The 27,875-nt window shown below is 46.9% G+C and overlaps 1 protein-coding gene across 4 annotated transcripts in view; it reads left to right on the plus strand.

Moving 5' to 3' along the window:
• LOC119953033 (tropomyosin alpha-1 chain) overlaps positions 1 to 27,875 on the plus strand; it is a 131,032-nt gene that overhangs the window by 75,657 nt on the left and 27,500 nt on the right. For 2 of the 4 annotated variants that reach the window (XM_038776808.1, XM_038776810.1), the window contains 7 exons: positions 6,990 to 7,123; positions 13,653 to 13,770; positions 15,902 to 15,972; positions 17,503 to 17,578; positions 18,910 to 18,972; positions 21,065 to 21,134; positions 25,403 to 25,680. In XM_038776808.1, coding sequence (XP_038632736.1) covers positions 6,990 to 7,123; positions 13,653 to 13,770; positions 15,902 to 15,972; positions 17,503 to 17,578; positions 18,910 to 18,972; positions 21,065 to 21,134; positions 25,403 to 25,485 — 615 coding nt within the window. In that variant the 3' untranslated portion in view covers positions 25,486 to 25,680. Of the gene's footprint in view, positions 1 to 6,989; positions 7,124 to 13,652; positions 13,771 to 15,901; positions 15,973 to 17,502; positions 17,579 to 18,909; positions 18,973 to 21,064; positions 21,135 to 25,402; positions 25,681 to 27,875 lie in introns of those variants that run through there. The other 2 variants (XM_038776809.1, XM_038776812.1) reach the window with 1 other exon arrangement.

Genomic DNA, 27,875 nt, shown 5'->3' on the forward strand with positions numbered 1-27,875 from the left:
GTGGGTGGCAGATTAGTGCGAGCCTGCTTGGCCCATCCTCTCGGTCCTCAGCAATGTCTCACCCTCATTGTGCTGACTTTTACCATATAAGGAATAAGTTAAGCCCTGCCGGAGGGAGGAAGGGCCGGGATTGTGGTGCCAAGAACTCTCGGAAATCCTGCCGTTAGCTCTCAAAACTTTTGACGGTTGATTAATCCTAATAGAAATAGGTTAACATCCTTCCGCAGAAGCACAGCAGCTAATAAGGCAGAGACCACTTTGGCGGGAAGGTCACTTTAATGCATTTTTAGTGTTTGATGTAAATTAGAGGCAGCCGCATCCCAGCTTGATTTATTTTTGTGTAACGCGGTGTTCCCACGAGAAGTGACTTCCTGCCTGTGGCTGGCTTTCGAGAGCAGTGTGACTCGTGAGTAGCAGACCCGTACCTTGTGTGTCTGGGTGCCATGTAGGCTGGGGATGGGGGGAGAATATTATTCGTACGGACGCAGTGCAATAATGAGTCTAAAGTGCTGTGACCACACGACTGGTTCCCAGTCAGTCTGCAGGAATTTGATTAGAATTTGAGCTTCTGCGTTCTCATTGCCTTGGGAGTGGCAATATTTTCCTGCCAGCTCACATTTATGTCGGAAGAGAAGGCTATTCGGCCCCTCAATCCTGGTGTATCGTTCAATTAAATCTATACTTCAACTACATTTATCCACTTTGATTCCATTTTCTTGGGATGTGGGCGGCACTGGCTTTGCCCTTGCTGTGGCTTCTTTAGCCATTTCAGAGGGCATTTAAGAGTCAACCAGTGGTTCTGACTGGAGTCAGACCAGGTAAGGATGGCAGATTTCCCTCCCTAAAGGACATTAATGAACCTTGATAAGTTTACCAAACCAATCAATTGATTCACAATCCCAGCAGCTTTCTACATGGAAGCCCCAGATATCTGTAGTCCTTTGTGATAATTGAATCATAGAATCTACAGTGCAGAGGGAAGCCACTCGGCCCATCAAGTCTGCACAGGCCCTTGGAAAGAGCACCCTACTTAAGCTTGTACATCCACCCTATCCCAGTAACCCCACCTAACCTTTTTTGGACACTGAGGACAATTTAGCATGGCCAATCCACCTAACCTGCGCACCTTTGGTCTGTGGGAGGAAACCAGAGGAAACCCACGCAGACACTGGGGGACCATGTAGACTCCGCACAGACGGTGACCAGAGTCAGGAATTGAACCCTGGGATCCTGGAGCTGTGAATCGGCAGTGCTAACCACTGTGCTACCGTGCTGCCAGTCACTGCTACTATGATGAATTGCTTCCTGGCTTCAATCCCACATCTAGGTTGGGAGATTATTGGTCAAACTACAGAGGCCTGAGCATGACATTCCCGCAGCTGACCATTGTCATTGTCCAGATGAGGTGTTAAGGCCTTGTCTGCACTAGTGAATGTGAAATATTTCATAGCACTATTTTCAAGAAGAACAATATCAGCCAACAGTTAATACCGGTTTTATGCTTGTTTACCGCATTGCCGTGTGTGAGACCTTTGTGTAAAAATTGGCGACATTGCAATCGCAACTGAGCTTCAAGTACTTCTGTAGAAACCCTACAGTGCCATTCGGCCCATCAAGTCAGATCACCCTACCCAGGCCCACTCCCCCACCCTATCCCCGTAATCCCACCTAACCTTTTGGCCACAAAGGAGGAATTTAGCATGGCCAATCCACCTGACCTGGATATCTTTGGACTGTGGGAGGAAACCGGAGCACCCGGAGGAAACCACACAGACACGGTGGGGACGTGCAAACTCCACGGGCAGTCAGCCAAGGCCGAAATCGAACCCGGGTCCCTGGCGCTGTGAGGCAGCAGTGCCAACCACTGTTGAGGTTGTGAAAGCTGCTATATAAATGTACGTTCTTTCACCCCTATGCAGCCAAGTTCAAATTCTCGGGTTTGCACTGGATCCCTCCATTTCCTTTACATTTTCCGCATTTCTACATCTGGCTTCAGGTTTGGAGTTAAATTATTTGTTTAAAAACGGTGAGCTGTCTGTACATGTGGCTCATCACTGCTGTTGGGTAATGAATGATTTGTTTGCACCACATGTGATGCATGTCAATATGCGTCACGTATTACCTGAATCATAAAGATAGTATGTAGGTTCAGCAAGTGAAGTGGGAAGGCAAATGGAATGTCGGTGTTTGTTACAAGGGGAATGGAATATAAAAGTAGGGATAATTTGCAAGACAGATCTGAAGTACTGCGTGCAGATTTAGTCTCCTTATTAATGAAAAGACACAATTGCGTTTGGAGCAGTACAGAGAAGATTCACTCAACTGATTCCTGGGATGGGGGGGGGGGGGTTGGAGTTTCCTGGGGTTGTGGGGGGTGGAGTTTAACTTTTGGGGGGGGGGGGGGGAGAAAGATTGGGCATGCTGTGTCTGTGCCCTTCGGAGTTTCAATGTTTAAGCGGTGATCTTATTAAAACTAAGATCCTGAGGGGATTTGACAGGGTGGATGTTGAGTGGATCATTTCCGTTGTGGGACAGATCAGAACTAGAGAACACTGTCTATTCCCGTACCGGCTGAGGTTATTCATGAAGGTTCTGTTGGGTCAACAACATACAGAAAACTTCACTTCCATAACCTGCTGGTGAGATTGTCCAACCTTGCCCCTCACCGAGGTGTGGTAATCCTCAGGTTAAATCACCACCAGTCAGCTCTCCCTATCAAAGGGGAAAGCAGCCTATGGTCACCTGGGACGATGGCGACTTTACTTTTTTTACAGTGGGGATTATGCTTCCTGGATGATTTGAGTGGTGGTGCATCTGAGGCGAACAGAGAGGGACCCTGTCCACCTTCCTCCAGCGGGCTGCTCCTTTACATTTTTATGGAGAATGAAATGAAATGAAAAAATGAAAATCGCTTATTGTCACGACTAGGCTTCAATGAAGTTACTGTGAAAAGCCCCTAGTCGCCACATTCCGGCGCCTGTCCGGGGAGGCTGGTACGGGAATCGAACCGTGCTGCTGGCCTGCTTGGTCTGCTTTAAAAGCCAGCGATTTAGCTCAGTGAGCTAAACCAGCCCCTCATGATTGATTAGTGAATGATTAGTGGAGTCCTCACTAGCATTGAACCATGACTCTCTACAGCCCAAACTATCAGATAATGGGAGATTAACTTGCAAATAAATTGGAGTTGTGTGCATTAGATCCTGGTTGTATTTAAACATTCCCAGCTATGTATCTGGATGTCACTTTTTGTTTTGTTAAATCAATATTAACAAACTATTTCAGTACTTGCCGTATCCAAATGTTTTTTGTGAGACAATAGACTGGGGTCGTGCTGAGTATCTGAATGAAGTTATGTACTGAAGGGTGAAAGGGATCTGGGAGCCTTAGTTGATGCAACAAGGTCAAACAATGCAGAATAGCGATCGACAATAGGATCACAGAATCCCTACAGTGCAGAAGGAGGCCATTTAGTCTGCACCAACCCTCCGAAAGAGTACTCTACCCAGGCCCACTTCCCTGCCTATCCCGATGACCTCACCTAACCCGCACATCCTTGAACACTATGGGCAACTTAGCATAACCAATCCATCTAATTTGCACATCTTTGGACTGTGGGAGGAAACCAGCACACCTGGAGGAGACCCACGCACACACGGGGAGAACATGCAAACCCCACATGGGCAGTCACCCAAGGCCGGAATTGAACCCAGGTCCCTGGCGCTGTGAGGCAGCAGTTCTAACCTGGTGCCACCTGTGAAACTGAAACTATCCAATCAAACCGGTGGAATACAAATCAGTCAGTCATGATCAAAGTGTTCAATGTTCTGTCAGTCACACTGAGAACTGATTACTGAGACAGGGGGAGATAGTGAAATGCTGGAGGGGCAGAGATTGATTTCTAATGACAGAGCTTTGAGTTTCGAGGTGGACTTTGAGCTTTTCAGTCTGGAATAGCAGAGGATTTAAGATAATTAAGGGAATCGAAAAGGTAATCTGAAAAACAGCTTTAATTTTAATTGAGAGTATGAATTGAAAAATGGGCCTTTTACTCGTTTGTGCCAATGTTAAAAGTGAAATCAGTCCAGTTTCAAAACGGGGTAATCAATGTTTCAAATCAACTCCTATATTGAACAGGGGAAGCAAAAAGCCATGAATCACATGAACAATTGGAAGAAGCTGTGGGAGGAGGGTTGAGTTTGCCGTGGTGAATGACCTTGCCCATCCTTACCATTCTGTGACCCGGTGTGTCAGTTCTTAGCCAGTGTGATGAGTAAACTGCCAGTGATGGAGAGGGAGGGTGGGGTTGACGTCGTGGAGGTCAGTATTTCCTCTTGAGGTGCAGCAACCAGGATGTTGGCTGCACACAGGTCATGCCCTTTAAGATGCCACATGTGCATGGCAGGGCAAAAAAAGATGCCACAGACTTAAATGAATGGGATGTGTGCAACCAAAAAGAAAGTGTAGGGTTGTGGTTAGGAAGAGGAGTGTGGGAGAGTGTTTAACCTTGTTGATGCTCTGGTGGGTTTTATTTAGACTCAATATCTGCTTAATAAGGAACAGATTAACTTGTTATTCCCCAGCTGCCCATCCTGCCCTGAGAACTGTTGACTTTAGGTTCAGAGTTGGGACACTCCTACAGAGTAAACATTGTTCTGCCCAGGGACTGATTGTTCAAACCGTGCCACGTGGGGAGTTGAAATCCCTTCTCTCTTTGTGTTTGACTCTGAGCTGGCGGTGAAGGGGAGCAGATGGGACTTTCTCCCACATTTCTTGCATGACATCAATCACATCTCTCCACATTCCTGTGGGCTCCTGCAAATGCAAAGCAGCTCTATCAACCCACTACACGACACATGGGCAGCACGTGCAAGTGTCTTAAAGCTACAGCACCCTTTCTGGCGGGTTCTTCAAAGCACTTGACTCTATTGTCTATCTGCTTTTTCATGAAATCAATGACAAAAAGCAGACTCTCCAAAAGAGGTTGGAACAGTACAGACCTCACTCTGTGGCTGTGTGGTTCGAAGGAGGAAAAGTGGAGTTACTTTTCTAGCAGAGGTTGGCGGAGTGGTAACTGGGAACCTGGTGCTGTTCCAACTGTATTAACCAAATTGTGACTCTGTCCCCTTATACTGCCCACCGTGGCTCACCCCCATCCTCACTAGCGTCCCATCTGTCCCTCTCCCTGTCTGTGCACAAGAGGCCAGAATTCGACGAGCACCAAGGTTACAGAGCAGTTGTAGAGCTGGGCAGATCAAAGAGATAGAGGGGCCATGGATGAATTTGGAAATGAGGATAAGAATTCTAAAATAAGGGTATTAATCAGCCAGGGGAACTGATTTGTGATGGTGCTCTTCCCAGTATTTGATTGGCAGAAACCCCCTCAGCCAGTGCTGGATGTCGGTGGTGATGAAGTCAAATTGGATATAGTCAGCGCGAAGTACAAACTGTGGTTTCCAGATGATGTTGCCAAGGGGTAGTGTGTAGATGAGAAATTAGAGAGGGTCAAGGATAGATCTTTGGGGGACACCGGAGGGAATGGCGCAGGAGCAGGGAGAGAATCCATTACAGATTATTCTCCAGATGGATAAGAATGGAACCAGGTGAGAGCAGGCGCACCCCTGGATGGACAAAACAATGTGTCACAGGCTGTGGCCAGGTCAGAATGAAGTGAATGGAATGCTCACTTGCTCTCGGATATGGCATAGGATTTGATTATTACTACTTCCCTGTTTGGCTTTGTTCCTTCGTCTCAATCTCAGTAGCGGGTTATGGAAGCGATTTCTGTATGTTGACCTGAAACGGGAGCTTTCACTTTTCATCAAACTGCCGGATAGCGGTGGAAAACTCGCTGGCTCTAAGCCCATGAAAAACCCGCCATAAATGAACTTTGAATTCCGCCAATGTGGAGGAGAACGGGGAAAAGATAGGGGAATGGCACTAAGTCACGATGCTCGTTTGGCGAGCTGGTGCAGACACAATGGGCTGAATGGCCACCTCCTGCATTGTACCAATTCTGTGATTCTCGATTAGCACACTGAGCCATTGGGAGTCACCAGTTCTGTTGGATTAGTAAGATTCCTTCCATAGTCCTTTAAGGAGATTAGAGGCTGCAATGCTGGATTGAAGAGAGGAATTGAACAATTATGGTCATTGCCTTCTGATTATGTATCATTATTCACCGAGGGTGGGATTCTCTGTTTGCCGATGCCAAAATAGCGAAAAGCAATTGGGCAGACGATAAGTTCCAATGCCAAAATTGTGGTGGGTGCTGAGTTGATGCCAAATCGCGATTCTCCATCACCTCACTGGCAGTGTCAATATGTACTGGAATGCATGTAAAGTGGACACTGTTTGCATCTCATTAGTGGGCCTGGCCAGCATTCTCCGGGACCTACATGATGCTTCGCCTCTGATGGGCCGAGCTGCCGACAGCGTGGTTCACTTGTGCTTTTATAAATTGGGAGACTGGTGTGGTGGCTGCTGAGGGGGAGAGAGAGGGTATGGAAAGTGTCCAACATCACCATTGTTTGCTGACAGTTGTACATAGAACATAGAACAGTACAGCACAGAACAGGCCCTTCGGCCCTCAATGTTGTGCCGAGCCATGATCACCCTACTCAAACCCACGTATCCACCCTATACCCGTAACCCAACAACCCCCCCATTAACCTTTACTTTTTTTAGGACACTACGGGCAATTTAGCATGGCCAATCCACCTAACCCTGTACCACTGGCTGAGGGTTGGGGGGGTGGTTTTGCCAGGGTGTGGCGTCAGTTTTGTTGTCGAGAAAGTCCACGAATTCTGCGTCAGCGTCAACACTTAGTCTCAGAAGTGGAGAATCCTGCGGCTGGTCTTTACCATTGGAAAGTTTAACCAGCATCTGGGCCCAGCAGAAGCTCTTTAGCCAATCGGAGTGGCTCTATAATCCACACCACCTACAGTTGTAATGAATTGGATCTAAAACTTGTCCCTTTGCCTTCTGTTCAGGCTGAAGGAGATGTTGCCGGACTCAATAGAAGGATCCAGCTGGTTGAGGAGGAGCTGGACCGCGCACAGGAGCGTCTGGCCACAGCCCTGCAGAAGCTGGAGGAGGCAGAGAAAGCAGCGGATGAGAGCGAGAGGTGAGCGATGACAAACTATGTCACATTTCCTTAATGAGGGAGATCAATTACCACAGAATAATCTCCCAGGAATACCACAAAAACCTGCATTTAACATGACACATTTCACAGGAGGATTTAAACATTGAAAATACATATGGTGGTTTTGGGCAGCTGGCCAAAAGCTTCATCGGAGGCAGGTTTCAAAGCAGGCAAGAGGAGTGGAGAGGATTAGGAAGGGAAAATTTCCAAGCTGAGGACATAGGCAGCGGAGGACATGGTGATCAGCACTGAAACAATCGAAATGGGGATGCTCGAGAGACCAGAATTAACGAGGGACAAGGATCATGGAGGATTGTGAAGCTGGGCAAGATCAATGCTACAGAGGGATTTGTAAACTAGACGAAAATTCTCACGGCATTGCTTAGCGGAGCCATGGTTGACGGGTGAACAGGGGTGCGAGTAGGGATGGGGATCAGAGTTTGAGATAATCTCCCAGATTTATGGAGGGCAGAATGTGGGAGAGCAGTTGGGATAGTGAAGTCTAGAGATGGCAATGAGGGATGAGGAATTCAGCAGCAGATATGCTGCGGCAGAGTGGAATTTGGCAATATTAGAGGTTGAAATAGGTGATTTTAGTAATTCCACAAATATGCAGTTGGAAGTTCATCTCCGGGTCAAACATGACACCAAAGTTGCTAAGGAACAGAACTTGTAGCAGAGACTGAAGACAATAGCTTCAGTCTTCCTGATATTTAATTAGGGGAAATTTCTTCTCCTGCAGTACTGGATGTCAGATAAGCAGTCTGATAATTTAGTGACAGTGGAGGGATTAACAGGTTTTGATGAGGTAGATTTGGGTATTGTCAGCGTATGTGTGAAAGCGTATATTTTGTTCATGTCTCTGTCAATGAGAATGAATATGTAGGTGAGAAATGGGAGGGGACCAGGATTAGATTCTTTGGTGGAGGGGAGGCACCAGTGATAATGGTTTAGGAGTAGGAAGAGATGCTATGAAAGGTTATTCGCTGACTCCGATTAGATAGTTAAGAACAGAACCAGGTGAGAGCAGTCCCAGCCCCAGCTGGACAACAGTGGGAAGGTGTTGCCGGAGGTTGGTGTGGTCAGTGTGTTAAAGGCTGGAAACCGGTCGAGAAAGACTAGGAGGGGAAGTTTACCTTTGTTACAGTCACATGGGATGCTATTGGTGACTTTGAGAACAGTTCTGGCATTGTCATGGTACCAGACCACACCCCCAATTTATATTTGGAAGCCCCAACAATATTTGTAATTTGTTAATTGTGAGGAAAGGATACTTCGCCCCAGGAGTTATTTCACTGACTTTTTTTTAAGTTAAAACAATCTTTGTTATTAACACAGGATTAATCCCATTGACATCCAAGAAAAAAACAGCTTTTCAATTATCAGTTAAACAATTCTTCCAAAAAAATATAGGTCTTTGAGATTACTTTCCCACTCTCTTAAACTTTCAATTAAGCAAAATTCTTACACACACACAGTTAAATGCCACTTATTAATAACAGTAAGTCCTACAATACCAAGTTAAAGTCCAACAGGTTTGTTTCAAATCACTAGCTTTCAGAGCACTGCTCCTTCCTCAGGTGAGGGAGCTGCGCTCCGAAAGCTAGTGATTTGAAACAAACATGTTTAGGGCAGCACGGTAGCATTGTGGATGGCACAATCGCTTCACAGCTCCAGGGTCCCAGGTTCGATTCCGGCTTGGGTCACTGTCTGTGCGGAGTCTGCGCATCCTCCCCGTGTGTGCGTGGGTTTCCTCCGGGTGCTCCGGTTTCCTCCCACAGTCCAAAGATGTGCGGGTTAGGTGGATTGGCCATGATAAATTGCCCTTAGTGTCCAAAATTGCCCTTAGTGTTGGGTGGGGTTACTGAGTTATGGGGATGGTGTTGAGGGTGGTAGGGTGCTCTTTCCAAGAGCCGGTGCAGACTCGATGGGCCGATTGGCCTCCTTCTGCACTGTAAATTCTATGAAAGAATGTTGGACTTTAACCTGGTGTTGTAAGACTTCTTACTGTGCTCACCCCAGTCCAACGCTGGCATCTCCACACTCCGCTTCATGACTTATTAATAAAGTTAACACTCGGTAGTTTACAGATTATTTCACAAAGTCCTTGGTAGAGAAGCTTTCAGAAGTCAGTCTGAGAAACACACCCCTTTTCCTCCAAATCCAGAGCAGAACTCTCTAAATGAAAGTTTTTTTTAAAAAAAACAACAGAGACAGGGCAGGGCTGAACAGCAAAACTCAAAACAGAACCAGCCTCTCCCCTGAGTGACATCACAGCCTGTCTAGCTGTTAACCCCTCAATCACAGCTTTGGCAGGGTGGCACCTGGTTAGCACCGCTGCCTCACAGCGTCAGGGACATGGGTATGATTGTGGTCTGAGTGTGTGGAGTTTGCATGTTCTCCCCGGATCTGCGTGGGTTTCCTCTGGTTGCTCCGATTTCCTCCCGCAGTCCAGGGATGTGCAAATTAGGTGGAGTAGCCATGCTAAATTACCCCTAGTGTTCAGAAATATGCAGGTTAGGTGGAGTTCCAGGGAGGGGCAGAGAGTGGGCCCTTTCGGAGGGTCAGTGCAGAGTCGATGGGCCAAATGGTCTCCTTCTGTACGGCAGGGATTCTATGGAATTTGGCAGACATATAAACTGGATACTTTAACCCAAGTTATTTTAAGAACATTACTGCAATAGACACGCAATACAATATATATTTAAAAATCCTACATTGATCACAGTATTGTGGTGGGTGCAGATGCTTGATTGGAAGCTTCAAATGTGGAGTTCCAGGAACGATGGTGAGCAGTTTGGAGGCAGAAACAGTATCAAGTACTTTTGGAGAGGAAAGAGAGTTTGGAAATGGGACAGCAGTTTGAGCAAAGCGGGTTGGAAATGGAACTTTGGAGATGGGACAGTAATTTGTAAGGGCGGTGGAGGTGAAGAATTGGGTTTTTGAGGCGAGAGGTGGCGATGGAAGATTTAAAGGGCAGAGGAACAACACCTGAAGGGATAGAACATTTAGAATATTGTCTAATGTGGAGACCAGGAGGGGAAATTGGGTGGTCAATGGTTTAAAGGATGTGGGTCTCATGAATATTGAGCTTGAGAGTGCATGAAGGAAGACAGGAAAGAAACTAGAGAGTGATGCAAGTTCAGAACTCGAGCAGCACAGAGAATATAAGGAATCTGGCCTAGTCAGGTAGGGAAAGGGACAGATGCAGTAGAGGTAGCTGATTGGATGGACTCATCTTCGTGGCAAAGAAGTCCATAAGCTTCTCAAACTTGTCGTTGGAGATGGTGAGGGAAGAACCCAGCCTGATCCAGGAAGAGTGAGCTGTCTTAGCAGACAAGAGCAGGATACGATGGTGAGTGCCTGAACCAGTTGTCCTATCATATCAGTTCAAGTCGCTCAGCCTTAAGGGAGCAGAAATGAGGATAGTACTGGTGGAATGGCCAGGATGTGAGAGAGTAATTGTTTCAGTGAATACTACAGCATCAAAGATGGAAATAAGGACAAGGTTGGGTGAAACAATACCTTCAGAAATGCCAATGATCTGGGCACACATGACGGCAGCGAGAATGAGCAAGTTTTTTGGGGTAGAAGACAGTTGTATGAGGTGTAAGGGCAGCCCTGCAAACCATGTCCACATGTTTTGGGCATGCCTGGAGCTTAGAGTGTTCTGGCAAGGGTTCGCGAGGGCAATGTCCAAGGTGCTTAACACATGGGTGGTACCGAGTCCAGAGATAGCGATCTTTGGAGTGTCAAAAGTCCCGGGAGTTCAGGGGCGAAAGAGGCTGACGTCTTGGCCTTTGCCTCCCCAGTAGCCCGGAGACGGATTTTATTAATGTGGAGGGACTTGAAGCACCCGACTGCAGAGACTTGGGTTACCAACATGGCCTGGTTTCTCAGCCCCGATAAAATAAAGTTTGCCTTAAGAGGGTCTACACTAGGGTTCTCTCGGAGGTGGCAGCCGTTCGTCGACTTTCTCGGGAAAAATTAAAATGTCAGCGGCAGCAATCCGTAGGGGGGCGTGGGGGGGGGTGTGGGTGAGTGCTTCATTGGGATGGTGTGGGAAGACTGGGTCGCGTGGGGTAATGTCTATTTAATTGTTATTGTATATTCTCTTTTTTTACACTATGTTAATGTTCACGCTAGTTTGTTTTGTTATTATGGTTACTATTTTATTATGAAAGATTCTGTAAAACCTAAATAAAAATACTTTTTTTTTTAAAATGCCAATGATGAATGGGGGACAATAGGCTAGACAGCGAGGGTTTTAAAGCAAGTACCGAACTCCCTACAGTGATAGAGTAAAGACTCCAAAGATTGAAGAATAGTGACCCAATGTTGATCAATCCTGACCAGGTCTCCAGAGTTTAGTCTCCAGAAAGTTTGTCATTCAATGGCTTGACTGTGTGTGACCAATATGCTATAAAGGAGCTATACAGGGTATTTTGTTCTAAAAGCCCAAGGGTTGGACTGTGGACAAAGTGACTGTGACCATTTCCTTTCTATCACTGCAGACTTGGAACTGGTTTCAAAAGGATTTGGTGGAAGGAAGCTAGATAAAGACCTGGGGGGTAGGGGAATAGAAAGATAGACATGGGGTTGGGGTCAAGAGGGGTGGAGGATGAATCATAGAATTTCCAGTGCAGAAGGAGGCCATTCGTCCCATCGGGTCTGTGCCGGCCCTTGGAAAGAGCACCTACTTAAGGATGAGAAAGCTAGTATTGATCAAATAGCCAATTCCAGTGGTATATGTTTGATGTAATTCTATGTGAACTGGTTTGGGAGCTGCACGGCTGGAATTCATTTTATTTTGGATCAAATGTCATTCTTCATATTCTGATGGGACAGTAAGTTCCTGGCGCATTCTTGCATTTGACATCTCAAGATATGGAGTACAATTAGATTGGGAATTCCAAGGCTAGGGAGGATCTTAGGAGGTGGGATACACTGCACTTAATGCTGGCAGGGAGGGTCCAAGTGGTGAAAATGAATATTCTGCTGAGGTTATTGTTTATCTTTCAAGCTCTCCCGATCTTTGTACCAAAGGCCTTTTTTAGGAAAGTGGACACAATAATTTCTAAATTTGTATGGGCAGGGAAGGTGCCGAGGGTGGGGAGGACCCTGCTACAGAGGCATCAGGGGTGGGGGATTGGCGTTTCTGAACTTGCTTCGTTATTGGGCGGCGAATATGGACAAGGTGCGGCGGTGATGGGAACGAGAAGGGGTAGAGTGTGTTAGGATGGAAGAGGAATCTTGCAAGGGATCTAGTTTAAGGGCTATGGTGACGACAGCGTTGCCAATGGCTCCGAGTAGGTATTCAGGGAACCCAGTGGTGCAGTCGAAGGTGAAGATATGGAATCAGTTGAGGACGCAATTTAGGGTGGAAGGGATGTAAGTGCTAATGCCGCTGTGCGGGAATCATGTGTTTGAGCCGGGGGGGGGGGGGGGGGGGGGGATGGATAGTATATGCAGGAGGTGGAGGGAAGTGGGGCTGGTCAAGGTGAGGGATCTGTATTTGGAGGAAGGGCTCGCCAGTCTGGAGGAGCAAAGCAAGAGGGTAGAACTGCCGAGAAGGAGTGAGTTCAAGTATCTGCAGGTTAGGGACTTTGCACGACAGGTCTGGAAGGGGTTCCCTAGATTGCTGGGATACACCCTGCTGGAGCAACTGCTGCTTCCGGATGTGGAAGGAAGGGAAGAATTGGGGATATATATAAGTGGCTGGGGGAGCAGGGAGGCAAGCGGGTGGTGAAGATCGAGGAGAAATGGGCACAGTGGTTAGCACTGCTGCCTCACAGCGCAGAGGTCCCGGTTCGATCCCGGCTCTGGGTCACTGTCCGTGTGGAGTTTGCACATTCTCCCTGTGTCTGCGTGGGTTTCTCCCCCATAACCCAGAGATGTGCAGGGTAGGTGGATTGGCCACGCTAAACTGTCCCTTAATTGGAAAAATGAATTGAGAATTCCATTGGTTAAAACATGATGGGGACTGGGCAATACTTTGTACTTCAGTCGTCAGAATCTGCTGCTTTGACAGACTATCTTAATATTATTCTTCATCAGATTACATTTGACCCTTCATTGCATTGCTTGAGATCACACTGATTAACAGAGTAAATGGGGAAAACTGTTCCCACTCATTGAGAACGAGAGGGCACAGATTTAAAGTCATCGATGAAAAAAGCAACCCATGGAAGATATTTCCGCACAGCGAGTGAAGGTCTGGAGCGCTCTGCCCGAGAGTGTGGCAGAGGCAGGTTCAATCGAGACATTCAAAACGGAATTAGTCTGTAATCTGAAAAGGAAGAATGTTCAGGGTCACAGGAAACAGCAGAGGGGTGGGACCATGTGAGTTACTCATTCGGAGAGCTGGTGCAGATGCAGTGGGCTGAATGGCCCCCTTCTGTGTGGTAACAATTCTGCGATTCATCTGTTTTTTTTTATATACAAGGTCATTGCTTGTGATCCTATTGCTAAGTTTATCGCATTCAGTTCCTGCTGTTTCACTCCTCAGAGGTATGAAGGTAATTGAAAATCGTGCCATGAAGGATGAGGAGAGGATGGAGCTTCAGGAGCTGCAGCTGAAGGAGGCAAAACACATTGCAGAAGAGGCTGATCGCAAGTATGAGGAGGTGAGCACCAAAACCCTACCTCTTAATGATATTGAGAACACTGCGCTCATTAACCCTGGGACCAATTGGATCCTATAACCAGTATCAGAATTGTTACAACACCCTGGCTAGTGCACGGTCAATTCCAGCCCCCACCTGACCCAGAGCCGCAACACAAGTGAAATTAACTTTTATTTAAAGATGCCCGAGGTCTTCGGCTGCCCAATAACTGCAATCACCAGGTTTGTAAATTTAAACACGATTACAATAAATAAATAAAGGCAGCTCGGTGACGCAGTGGTTAGCACTGGTGCCGAGGACCCAGGTTCGACCCCGGCCCTGGGTCACTGTCCGTGTGGAGTTTGCACATTCTCCCAGAGTCTGCCTGGGTTGTCTCCCACAACCCAAAAAAATGTGCAGGGTAGGTAGATTGGCCACGCTAAATTGCTCCTTAATTGGAAAAAAAAAAATGAATTGGGTACTTCAAATTTCAAAAAGAGTAACAATTTTCTCATCTCTCTCTCTCTCTCTCTCTTCTTCTCTCTCTCTCTCCCCCCCCCCCCCCCCCCCCCCCCCCCCCCACACACACACAGGCAAGAGGGGTGTAAAATAATGACAGGGAGGGAGGGGGAGAGATGGACCGAGAGGGGCAGAGACAGACAGATGGAGCTTCTTTCGGCAGAGAGAAGCTGCTTTCACCCCGAGGGTCCAGTGGCTTCTCCTGGGTTCTCTCTGTGAAATCCCACCTGACAGGAACCAAGCATTGTTGGTTACCAAGCCGAATACTGTCCCTGGCCAGTCGGTTGGCCAGAAGTCAACTATTTGAAACAAGTCCTCCAATCTCTTGGGTGCCATAAAGTCTGGTTGTTTCTTCCCAAAATACAAAGCTTATAACACAGTTTACTACTTTGACACTTTGAATTCCTTACTTCCTCTGTTCAACTTAAAGGGGCAGCACGGTGGCACAGTGGTTAGCACTGCTGCGCATTTCGAGTGACCTCGACTCACAGGATGAAATGAAATTACACGGCATCGTCAACAATCAGTTGGATGTTTCTGTAACACCAATAATGTAAGAAAATGGCCCATGTACAGGAGAGGAATATGTTACTGAGTAACAGTGAAATGTTTGAGCTAGTGACTGGAAGCTTGGTGAAAGAGCTATGTTTTCAGGAAGAGAGGGACTGAGGTGTCTAGGGTGGGGTTTCCAAAGGTTTGGGTCTGAAGTCACAGCCTCCAATGGTTGGGCGATTAAAATCAGATGTAGAGGAGCGTAGCCCCATATCTATGTTATGGGGCCGGAGGAGTTTACAAAGATTGGGAGAATGGACCTCGGAGGGTGAAACCAGCGCCGTCAGCGTACATGTCAAAACTATTGCTGCGCCTTTGGATGATGTCACCAGGGGGTAATGTGTACTTGAGAAATTGGAGGAGTCACGGATAGATGCTTGGGGAACACCGAAGGTAGAGAAACAATTGGAGTGGTTGACTGGATAGGTAAGAATGGGATCAGGCTGTGCTCCGTTCCTATAACTCTGAAGGCTCTTAGTTACTTTTCTCCCATCACTTGGCTCCTCCTTTCTCTCGGATTGGGTTCTTTTGATGCTGTTTACAGGGAGGGTGCTTCACTTCACCATGTTGTTAGAGGTGAGCTTGGTAATTTGGCTAGTGGTTAGGACGGTTTGGGCAGCACGGTAGCACAAGTGGATAGTACTGTGGCTTCACAGTGCCAGGGTCCCAGGTTCGATTCCCTGCTGGGTCACTGTCTGTGCGGAGTCTGCACGTTCTCCCCGTGTCTGCGTGGGTTTCCTCCGGGTGCTCCGCTTTCATCCCACGGTCCAAAGATGCGCAGGTTAGGTGGATTGGTCATGCTAAATTGCCCTTGGTGACCAAAAAGGTGAGATGGGGTTATTGGGTTATGGGGATAGGATGTAATTGAGGGCTTAAGTGGGTCAGTGCAGACTCGATGGGCCGAATGGCCTCCTTCTGCACTGTATGGTTTATGTATCTATGACTGTGCTGTGCCAGAATCTGATTCTACATTAAAGTGGAATTTGGCCTGCCAGTTCTGGTAGGAGGCCGTGTTTGAGGACTGCACATTTTCGTTGCCTGCTGCTACCTTGTTATGCTGAACTTTATTTACTCTCTACAGGTTGCCCGTAAACTTGTCATCCTGGAAGGGGAGCTGGAACGGGCTGAGGAACGTGCTGAAGTGTCTGAGATGTAAGTCCCTCGATGGATGGAGTAAAACATTGTGTAAAAATGAGGCCCATTCATCAACGTCAATCTCACCAATTCCATCTTCTGGTTCACAGCTGGATTTATATAATTGAATACAAATCCTTGCTGTGTAAAACTAGTTCAGGAATGTTTCAGTTTTGACATTTTTTTTGTTTTATTATCTTTTAAGTGAAACATGGGCGGGGGAGTATGGGCGGTTATTTGTGCGGTGATTTGGGTGTGGGGGCATAGATACATAGAAGATAGGAGCAAGAGGAGGCCTTTTGGCCCTTCGAGCCTGCTCCGCCATTTATCACGATCATGGCTGATCATCCAACTCAATAGCTTAATCCTGCGTTCTCCCCATAGCCTTGATCCCATTCGCTCCAAGTGCAATATCTAGCCGCCTCTTGAATATATTCAATGTTTTAGCATCAACTACTTCCTGCGGCAATGAATTCCACAGGCTCACCACTCTGTGTGAAGAAATGTGTCCTCATCTCTGCCCGAAATGGTTTACCCTGAATCCTCAGGCTGTGACACCTGGTTCTGGACACACCCACCATCGGGAACATCTTCCATGCATCTACCCTGTCTAGTCCTGATAGAATTTTATAAGTCTCTCTGAGATTCCCCCCTCATTCTCCTGAAGTCCAGCGAGAACAATCCTAACCTAGTCAATCTTTCCTCATACAACAGTCCCGCCGTCCCTGGCATCAGTCTGGTAAACCTTCACTGCACTCCCTCAAGAGCAAGAACATCCTTCCTCAGAGAAGGAGACCAAAAGTACACACAATATTTTAGGTGTGGCCTCATCAAGGCACTGTACAATTGCAACAACACATCCCTGCTCCTGTATTCAAAACCTCTCTTAATGAAGGCCAATATATCATTTGCTGCCTTTATCACCTGTGGCACCTGCATGCTTATCTGCGGCACCTGCATACAACACCCTCAACCCCATGGCCGGTGATTTGGGCTGGGGTATGGCCGATGATTTGGACAGTGGGCATGGGTAGGGGGTATGGGTGTGGGAGGCATGGTCAGTGATTTGGGGGGAGGGAGCATGGCCGGGAGGTATGGGTGGTGATTTTGGTTGGGGGGGGGGGGGGGGGGGGGGGGGGGTGTGATTTGGGCAGTGATGTGGGGGGCGGGGTGTGGACGGGATTTGTTTTATCTAATAATATGACTAACCTGTTCACTGTAAATTTTTGGGGATTGACTGCAAGCCTGAGGAGCATCTCTATACTTTTCCTGTTTCCATTCTAGACTATTCTTCGCCACCTTCTTTGGGGTGTTCTTTGGGCCGCGGGGGACAGAGTAGGCCTCCCGATCGCCGCGGGGGACAGAGTAGGCCTCCCGGTCGCCGCGGGGGACAGAGTAGGCCTCCCGGTCGCCGCGGGGGACAGAGTAGGCCTCCCAGTCGCCGCGGGGGACAGAGTAGGCTTCCCAGTCGCCGCGGGGGATAAAATATTGTTTTGTTGTACAAAGTGTCATTGAATTCTCATTCTAGCTTGTGTCTCCTTTATGCAGGAAGTGTGGTGACCTGGAAGAAGAACTGAAAAATGTCACCAACAATCTCAAGTCACTGGAGGCTCAATCAGATAAGGTGAGGTTCTGCTTTTCCTATTCGCATTCACTCAGATAATTGGGTTAAATAAAAATGTTTGACAGGAGCCTGGCCTTTTCCCCTCTCTCCTCTTTACTGAACAATGTCCCAGGTTCCCCAAGTTTGGAACGTTTCCCTAATTCCTGCAGACTGAGAGGTTTTTGGAGCAGTGAGCTTAAGCAAAAAACCCATTTCTTCCAGGTCCTTCACACTCTGTTCCAAAGCACGTTCCAGCCAGTGAGATATTCTTTTTCATTATTTGTAAAGTTGATGATTTGTGGTGTATTGCTGTTTAATGTTTTACTCTGGTGAAAATAAAAATAGTTTCTATAACATTGACCAGGCTGACCTTAAAGAACAAAGAAGAACAAAGGATTTCTTTCCTCTGCCTCTCTGCTGCATTATGGGAATTTTGAAATGTCTGTAAACAATCCTGCCACAGTTGCACCAGAATGCGTTGTCTCCTGTGCTGAGATGGGTTAGGACCAGGATGCACAGTACTAGGGACTCGGTCAATTCCAGCCTTGGATGACCGTCGTGAAGAGTTTGCCCATTCTCCCATGTCTTGCTGGTTTCCTCCTGGGGCTCTGGTTTCATCGCAGCCCAAAGAGGTGCGGGTTAGGAGGCTTGGCTATGATCAGTTGCCCTGTAGTGTCCAGGAATGTTTGGGGTATGGGTTTATGGGGCGGGGTGGACGGGGGAAAGGACATGGGTAGCGTGTTCTTTTGAAGGGTCTGTACAGACTCGATGGGCCAAATGGTTTCCTTCTGCACTGTAGGAATTCTATGATTCTGAGGTCCACCCATTCGCAAATATCTAGCAGTCCTTGTTGTTCTTCTAACCTCCAACCCATTGCACGTAGTCACCTGCAGGTTGAGACCAATAGGATGAAGGCATTGTAGTTTACTTTGGTTACATTCCTTAATACCAAAGCAGGAATGAAATCCGGAAGCACTTCTTCAAACCAAGAGTATTGGAAATCTAGAACACGCTCCTGCCCAAACCCCACAAGACTGTGGGGGCTAGGGAAGGGGGTGTTCCATCTGAGTTTCCAGGACTGAATACCATAAATATTTGTTAGGTGAGAGTACTGAGGGACATGGATTGAAGGTGGGTGAATGGAACTGAGATAGCGATTGATTATTCTAATTGAATGACAGGGCAGTCTCGGAGTTGTGTGGACTCTTCCTGTTCTCGTATTCCAAATGGGATGGCATGCTTCGAATTGCAAGAAAATGATGGAAATTCCTTGGCTTTCCAGTGATTGAGTTTAAGAGGATTATGGTTACTATAATCTTGACTCTGTTACTAACGGAACTCTCTGTTGACAGTACTCTGAGAAGGAGGACAAGTATGAGGACGAGATCAAGATTCTGACTGACAAACTCAAGGAAGTATGTATTAATCAAATTCTTCTTGTGTTGTGTTGCTCGAATTTAATGGAACCCTATTTTGCATTAATATAATTTCTACAACCTTGGATGGTATAAATCTGGATGTGTCAAATGTTTTCCCCCATTTTAAATGAACTTTTTTCATCAACCAATTGGGGTTAATCAGTAAAGCTTGGTGCTGTTATCTGCTCACAAAAGTTTCCGAATGTTTACAGTTCTTATCTGCACAATGTTTATCATTCTTTCTCTTCCATCTTCCACACAAGTTTTAGGAGTGCTTTATCTGCAGAATGTTTTTCTAAAAGTATTTGCAAACTGGTATATTGTCTTTCTGCTGTGTCATCAGAATTAGCATCTTCCAGTGATTAAGTCATTATTTAGCTTCACCTATGTAAAATGTAACCTCCTGTTGTGCAGTTAGGAATATAAAGAGCACATAACAACATAAGAACTAGGAGCAGGAGTAGGCCATCTGGCCCCTCGAGCCTGCTCCGCCATTCAATGAGATCATGGCTGATCTTTTGTGGACTCGGTTCCACTTTCCGGCCCGAACACCATAACCCTTAATCCCTTTATTCTTCAAAAAACTATCTATCTTTATCTTTAAAACATTTAATGAAGGAGTCTACTGCTTCACTGGGCAAGGAATTCCATTGATTCACAACCCTTTGGGTGAAGAAGTTCCTCCTAGACTCAGTCCTAAATCTACTTCCCCTTATTTTGAGGCTATGCCCCCTAGTTCTGCTTTCACCCGCCAGTGGAAACAACCTGCCCGCATCGATCCTATCTATTCCCTTCATAATTTTATATGTTTCTATAAGATCCCCTTTCATCCTTCTAAATTCCAATGAGTGCAGTTCCAGTCTACTCAACCTCTCCTCGTAATCCAACCCCTTCAGCTCTGGGATTAGCCTAGTGAATCTCCTCTGCACACCCTCCAGTGCCAGTACGTCCTTTCTCAAGTAAGGAGACCAAAACTGAACACAATACTCCAGGTGTGGCCTCACTAACATCTTATACAATTTCAGCATAACCTCCCTAGTCTTAAACTCCATCCCTCTTGCAATGAAGGACAAAATTCCATTTGCCGCCTTAATCACCTGTTGCACCTGTAAACCAACTTTTAGCGACTCATGCACTAGCACACCCAGGTCTCTCTGCACAGTGGCATGTTTTAATATTTTATCATTTAAATAATAATCCCATTTGCTGTTATTCCTACCAAAATGGATAACCTCACATTTGTCAACATTGTATTCCATCTGCCAGACCCGAGCCCATTCACTTAACCTATCCAAATCCCTCTGCAGACATCCAGTATCCTCTGCACTTTTCACTTTACCACTCATCTTAGTGTCGTCTGCAAACTTGGACACATTGCCCTTGGTCCCCAACTCCAACTCCAAATCATCTATGTAAGTTGTGAACAACTGTGGGCCCAACACGGATCCCTGAGGGACACCACTAGCTACTGATTGCCAACCAGAGAAACACCCATTAATCCCCACTTTGCTTTCTATTAATTAACCAATCCTCTATCCATGCTACTACTTTACCCTTAATGCCATGCATCTTTATCTTATGCAGCAACCTTTTGTGTGGCACCTTGTCAAAGGCATTCTGGAAATCCAGATATACCACATCCATTGGCTCCCCGTTATCGACCGCTCTGGTAATGTCCTCAAAACATTCCACTAAATTAGTTAGGCACAACCTGCCCATTATGAACCCATGCTGCGTCTGCCCAATGGGACAGTTTCTATCCAGATGCCTCGCTATTTCTTCCTTGATGAAAAACGAGCAAAGAAATTGGGCCTGTTAATTTCCATATTAACACTGGTTGTATATATGTCATTCCCTCGGATACCTGGTCTTCAATAGATTACACCGATCTCCTCGGTATGTAGCAGAGTGTGTACTTTTGAATCCAGCCTGGATTTAATTGCACAATTCATTCTTGCCCAGCTGTGTCCCTCTTTTCAACAAATTCTCTTTAAATATACCGACAGTTATTCCTTCTGACTGTAATCTTTCCTTTTCCACTTGATTCTTTTTTTCTAATAACCTTGTTGATCTGGCTTCTGATTCCCAGGCGGAAACCCGTGCGGAGTTTGCTGAGAGGAGTGTAGCCAAACTGGAAAAGACCATCGATGATCTGGAAGGTACAACATTTCTCATTGACTCAATAGCTCCACCAGCCAGTTGCTTGTGTGCTTGTTTGTCTATCTGGCTCTTGGTGTGTAGTGACTTGCCATTTCTCGCTCTCTCTTTCTCCTCTCTCTCTCTTTCTCCCCTCTCCCTCTCTCTTTCTCTCTCTTTCTCCCCTCTCCCTCTCCCTCTCTCTCCTCTCCCGCTCCCTTTCTCTCCTCTCCCGCTCCCTTTCTCCCCTCTCCCTCTCTCTTTCTCTCTCTTTCTCCCCTCTCCCTCTCTCTCCTCTCCCGCTCCCTTTCTCTCCTCTCCCGCTCCCTTTCTCTCCTCTCCCGCTCCCTTTCTCTCCTCTCCCGCTCCCTTTCTCTCCTCTCCCGCTCCCTTTCTCTCCTCTCCCGCTCCCTTTCTCTCCTCTCCCTCTCTCTTTCTCTCCTCTCTCTCTCTCATTCTCTCCTCTCCCACTCTCTTTCTCTCCTCTCCCGCTCTCTTTCTCTCCTCTCCCGCTCTCTTTCTCTCCTCTCCCGCTCTCTTTCTCTCCTCTCCCGCTCTCTTTCTCTCCTCTCCCGTTCTCTTTCTCTCCTCTCCCGCTCTCTTTTTCTCCTCTCCCGCTCTCTTTCTCTCCTCTCCCGCTCTCTTTCTCTCCTCTCCCGCTCTCTTTCTCTCCTCTCCCGCTCTCTTTCTCTCCTCTCCCGCTCTCTTTCTCTCCTCTCCCGCTCTCTTTCTCTCCTCTTCCGCTCTCTTTCTCTCCTCTCCCGCTCTCTTTCTCCCCTCTCCCGCTCTCTTTCTCCCCTCTCCCGCTCTCTTTCTCCCCTCTCCCGCTCTCTTTCTCCCCTCTCCCGCTCTCTTTCTCCCCTCTCCCGCTCTCTTTCTCCCCTCTCCCGCTCTCTTTCTCCCCTCTCCCGCTCTCTTTCTCCCCTCTCCCGCTCTCTTTCTCCCCTCTCCCGCTCTCTTTCTCCCCTCTCCCGCTCTCTTTCTCCCCTCTCCCGCTCTCTTTCTCCCTTCTCCCGCTCTCTTTCTCCCTTCTCCCGCTCTCTTTCTCCCTTCTCCCGCTCTCTTTCTCCCTTCTCCCGCTCTCTTTCTCCCTTCTCCCGCTCTCTTTCTCTCCTCTCCACCTGTGCCATTATGACCCTATGAAAGTGGCCAGTGGACACGGGTTGTGAGCAGTGTGAAGCGGTAATAAAACAAAATGGACGTTCAGGTTTTCGATCCCAAACTCTCTTGAAGCTGTAAGGTGGTCTGGTGAGAATGGGAGGACTATGCACATGCCTTGGAATGCAAAGATTCACAATGAGACTGATCTCCAGCAGCACAGCCATGGTTAGCACTGCTGCCTCACGGTGCCGAGGACCCGGGTTCGATCCTGGCCGTGGGTTACTGATCATGTGGCGTTTGCACATTCTCCCAGTGTCTGTGTGGGTCTCGCCCCCACAACCCGAAAAGATGTGCAGGGTAGGTGGATTGGCCACACTAAATTGCCCTTTAATTTGGAAAAAAAAATGGTCCTCTAAATTTATATTTTAAAAAAAGATCGATCTCCAAGGAAATTGCTACGGCTTGACAGAAATCTTTGGATCCTCACTGTCTTCAGGTGATGTCCCGGAGGATTGAAGAATAGCCAATGTTGTTCCTTTGTTTAAGAAGGGTAGCAAGGATAATCCAGGGAACTACAGGCCGGTGAGCCTTACATCAGTGGTAGGGAAATTACTGGAGAGAATTCCTCGAGACAGGATTTACTCCTTTGGAAGCAAGTGTAGGGTATTAGCGAGAGGCAGCATGGTTTTGTGAAGGGGAGGTTGTGTCTCACTAACTTGATAGAGTTTTTCGAGGAGGTCCCAAAGATGATTGATGCAGGTAGGGCAGTGGATGTTGTTTATATGGACTTCAGTTAAGGCCTTTGACAAGGTCCCTCATGACAGACTGGTACAAAAGGTGAAGTCACACGGGATCAGGGGTGAGCTGGCAAGATGGATGCAGAACTGGCTAGGTCATAGAAGGCAGAGAGTAGCAATGGAAGGGTGCTTTTCTGATGGGAGGGCTGTGACTAGTGTTCTGCAGGGATCAGTGCTGGGACCTTTGCTGTTTGTAGTGTATATATAAATGATTTGGAGGAGAATGTAACTGGTCTGATTAGTAAGTTTGCGGATGACACAAAGGTTGGTGGAATTGCGGATAGCGATGAGGACTGTCGGAGGATACAACAGGATTTAAATGAAATGAAAATCGCTTATTGTCACGAGTAGGCTTCAAATGAAGTACTGTGAAAAGTCCCTAGTCGCCACATTCCGGCACCTGTTCGGGGAGGCTGTTACGGGACTTGGGCGGAGAGGTGGCAGATGGAGTTTAATCTGGACAAATGTGAGGTAATGCATTTTGGAAGGTCTAATACAGGTAAGGAATATACAGTGAATGGTACAACCCTCAAGAGTATTGACAGTCAAGAGAGATCTAGGTGTACAGATCCACAGGTCACTGAAAGGGGCAACACCGGTGGAGAAGGTAGTCAAGAAGGCATACGGCATGCTTGCCTTCATTGGCCGGGGCTATGAGTATAAAAATTGGCAAGTCATTTTGCAGCTGTTTAGAACCTTAGTTAGGCCACGCTTGGAGTATAGTGTTCAATTCTGGTCGCATCACTGCCAGAAGGTTGTGGAGGATTTAGAGAGGGTGCAGAAGAGATTTACCTGGATGTTGCCTGGTATAGAGGGCATTAGCTATGAGCAGCGGTTGAATAAACTCGGTTTGTTCTCACTGGAACGACGGAGGTTGAGGGGGGGGACCTGATCAAAGTCTACAAAATTATGAGGGGCATAGACAGAGTGGATAGTCAGAGACTTTTTCCCAGGGTAGAGGGGTCAATTACTAGGGAGCAGAGGTTGAAGGTGCGAGGGGTAAGGTTTAGAGGAGATGTATGAGGCAAGTTTTTTTTTTTTTAATACTGGGTGCCTGGAACTCGCTGCCGGAGGAGGTGGTGGAAGCAGGGACGATAGTGACGTTTAAGGCCATTTTGACAAATGCATGAATAGGATGGGAATAGAGGGATACGGACCCCGGAAGTGGGGAAGATTTTAGTTTAGTCGGGCAGCATGGTCGGCGAAGACTTGGAGGGCCGAAGGGCCTGTTCCTGTGCTGTACTTTTGTTTCTTTGTTCTTTGTTCCAGTGTCATTGAAAGATTCCTTGATGGTCTTCAGTGACATTTGGGAGGGAGAATGGTGAAGTTGAGACCAATGTATCGGGTCAGCTGGTAGAGTGTTGGAAGGTGTGGTTAATTTGGAGGATTGTTAGGTGAAATAAAGGCCTTGGGATTGACTGTTTTAGAAATGGGATGAAGGCTGCAATGTAATAGGAATGGTCATTTTGAAAAAAAGAGATGCTGTTGAAGCTTTCTGTCTTGCACGCCTCAGGGCAGATGCAACCAAATTTCAAAGGGAGGAGCAGTTTATATTGCCCAAAGAAAGGTGCAGATTGGTGAACAATCGTGAATGTGCTAAGAATTACATTGCTGTCAATGTGGCTCACTTTTACTTGCTCAAAGCTACAGACATCCACATTTGAAGGGGGGGCTACCTCCGCAGGCAAGGAACATGTCCAGGCATTGTGACTTTATAAAAATTTACCAAAAGCTTCAGTTCTGTGGGGCATTCGTACGGCAATATTTTGACCACTCGGACTCAATTTGCCAACCAAGACTCAATTTTTGCCAACCAATCAATACCCTTTTCTCATGTAGTTGCTCTCTTTGAGATTTGGTTTACTGGTGAATCTGTCCTGATGAGTACAGGGTGAAAAGCTTTGACAGCATGTCTCTTTGGCAACACTCATGCTGTCCACTACTGTTTGGTATTTTGTAAGGATGAGATCAAATGGGCTGATAGACTTTCTTTGCTTGAACTTGTAGATATCTGAACCTATTGAGATACTTTGCTGAGATGTTGCTTGTTTTTAAATTGAAGACAACTTTGACACCATATCTTGTATAGGTTTGAGTTTGCCTTAGGAACATTATCCAAGCAACAAATCTCCATGGTTATTTCATTAATTTTTTTCTAAATCCAACATCAAAAACTATTCCTGAAATGTCTTGTCTTGTTTTTGCTTTGATTTTCCTCCAATAATTTCTCCTTTTTTTTTTGTTTGTTTCCTTCATTTCACCTCGCCTTTTACATTGATTTTTTTCCACCAAACATCCATGTTCACCCATCATCCCATGATCTCTTTACATCATAATCACTCGGTCACTTCTTTTGAAACCTGGTTGGCTACCCTCTGCCCTTCAACCTCCAGATGAACTCTATGCCCAGAAGCTGAAGTATAAAGCCATCAGCGAGGAGTTAGACCATGCCCTGAATGACATGACTTCTTTGTGAATGACCTTTTTAATTTTTCTCCAGCTTCCCCCCCACCTCCAGTCAGTTTAGCCTCGGAGCTCTTTTTACATCTTAATTTTCGTTGGCGAGTTCCTGTTAATTTGTAATTATTTGGCTAATTGCCTCAGGTCCTCCTTCTCTGTTACCCTTGCTGTTCAACTTCCTTCTGTGAAAATAAAGCTGGGACTCTCTTGCTGTCTGTTTCCTCTGTTTATATTTCTCTTCCTGGTTTATTTTGCTTTCTTTTTGTCGGAAGTATTAAATACGATGCGTCAACACCCAATGGAGTAACTGAATAATGAAGATACTATGGACTCACAAATTGATTACTCTGAGACTGTCTGGATTATAACTGACCCCTCTCGTCTGCAATTTATAAATAGAGCAGAAAGCTAATTCATTCTCCTGATTGAAGAAAGCACCATCAGCACATCTCAGAAGTCAAAATAATTTATTTTTCACACAAAACTAAACATTTGTATTTATACCATGGGTTATATTTCCCCCAGCAAGTTCCCAGCGGCAGCAGTGTGATAATGAAGTGATTGTCTCTTTTTAATTATTAATTGAGGGATGACTGTTGACCAGGAGCACGGTAGCATTGTGGATAGCACAATTGCTTCACAGCTCCAGGGTCCCAAGTTCGATTTCGACTTGGGTCACTGTCTGTGTGGAGTCTGCACATCCTCCACTTGTGTGTGTGGGTTTCCTCCGGGTACTCCGGTTTCCTCCCACAGTCCAAAGATGTGCAGGTTGGGTGGATTGGCCATGAAAAATTGTCCAAAATTCTATGATTAACCTAGGACAAAAGTTCGGCGCAACATCGTGGGCCGAAGGGCCTGTTCTGTGCTGTATTTCTCTATCAGGTCACTGTCGGTGCGGAGTCTGCACATTCACCCCGTGTCTGCGTGGGTTTCCTCCGGGTGCCTCTCACAGTCCAAAGATGTGCAGGTTAGGTGGATTGGCCATGCTAAATTGCCCTTAGTGTCCAAACAAAGGTTAGGAGGGGTTATTGGGTTACAGGGATAGGGTGTACGTGAGGGCTTAAGTGGGTCGGTGCAAACTCGATGGGCCGAATGGCCTCCTTCTGCACTATATGTTCTATGTTCAAAGGAGGATTCTTCCTGGTCATCTTCGAAATAAGGTCCTGGGATCTTTACATTCAGAGGGCAGATGGGGTTTAATGTTTAGTTCAACAGGGAGCACATCCTCAGGACTGCACAATCTTGAACCCCCAACCTCCTGACTCGGTGATGAGAATGAGCCACGGCGAGAATTTTCATTTGCATCCAAGCAGATATTAGGAATAACTGGAGTAGGCCATTCGGTCCCTCGCGACTGCCTCGTCATTCAAGTAAGGTCGCGGCTGATCTGATTGTGGCCTTAGCTTCATCTCCTGCCTGCCACCCCCCACCCTTGTATCCCTTGTCGATCAACAATCTTACTGACTCGGCTTTGAATATGTTCAAAGACCCAACCCCCACTGCTGTCAGGGGTGATGGGGGGAAGGGAGAGGGGGGCGGTGAATTCCACAGACTTTTAAGAGGAGAAATTCCTCCTCTTCGTCGGAGTCCCTTAGTTGTCCCCCGTTTCTAGATTTCCCCCACGAGAGGAAGCATTCTCTCTGCATCTATGCCACGTAATAGAGCAGGTGATCTCACAGCACGATGGGCTGCGGCACAAGGGAGCTGGCGGCCTTGATGGAGAGATGTGGGAGGCAGACACTCATTGTGAGGGGGTGCCCAATGTGGGTCAAAAAAGGCCGTTTGAAGGAGGCCCCAGCCACCCCTTTTCTTTCTCTTTTCTTCCACCCGACCTGAGCAGGCCTCTGAACTCCGCTCAACAACCTCGAGGGAAATGGCCTTGAAGTGGCTATCAGTTTTCCACTTGGAGCCTCAATTGGAGCAGTGGTGTGTGGGTTGGCCTAGGCCTCGTTCATCCCAGCTTAAATTTACAAACAGGTTTAAAATTCAGACTTGGGCTAAGTGGCATGTATTCAGGACTGGCATCTCCAAATAACCATCTCCAACAAGAAAAGGTTCAGCTATGGGAGTGATTCAGTGGCAAAGTGGTTAGCACCAGGGACCTGGGTTCAATTCCAGCCTCGGGTAACTGTGTGGAGTTTGCACTTTCTCCCTGTGTCTTTGTGGGTTTCCTCTGGGTGCTCCGATTTCGTCCCACAGTCCATGGACATGCAGGTTCGGTGGATTGGCTGTGATCAATTGCCCCTTAAGTGTCCAATGGTTAGGTGGGGTTTCAGGGTTGTGGGGGAATGGGCCTTGGTGGGGTGCTCTTTCAAACGAACGGTGCAGACTTGATGGGCCAAATGGCCTCCTGCACTGTAGGGAATCTACAATCTAATCTATGATATTGAATTACTTTGAAATTTA

Source organism: Scyliorhinus canicula, chromosome 18 (assembly GCF_902713615.1).
Source record: "Scyliorhinus canicula chromosome 18, sScyCan1.1, whole genome shotgun sequence".
NCBI lineage: Eukaryota > Metazoa > Chordata > Chondrichthyes > Carcharhiniformes > Scyliorhinidae > Scyliorhinus > Scyliorhinus canicula.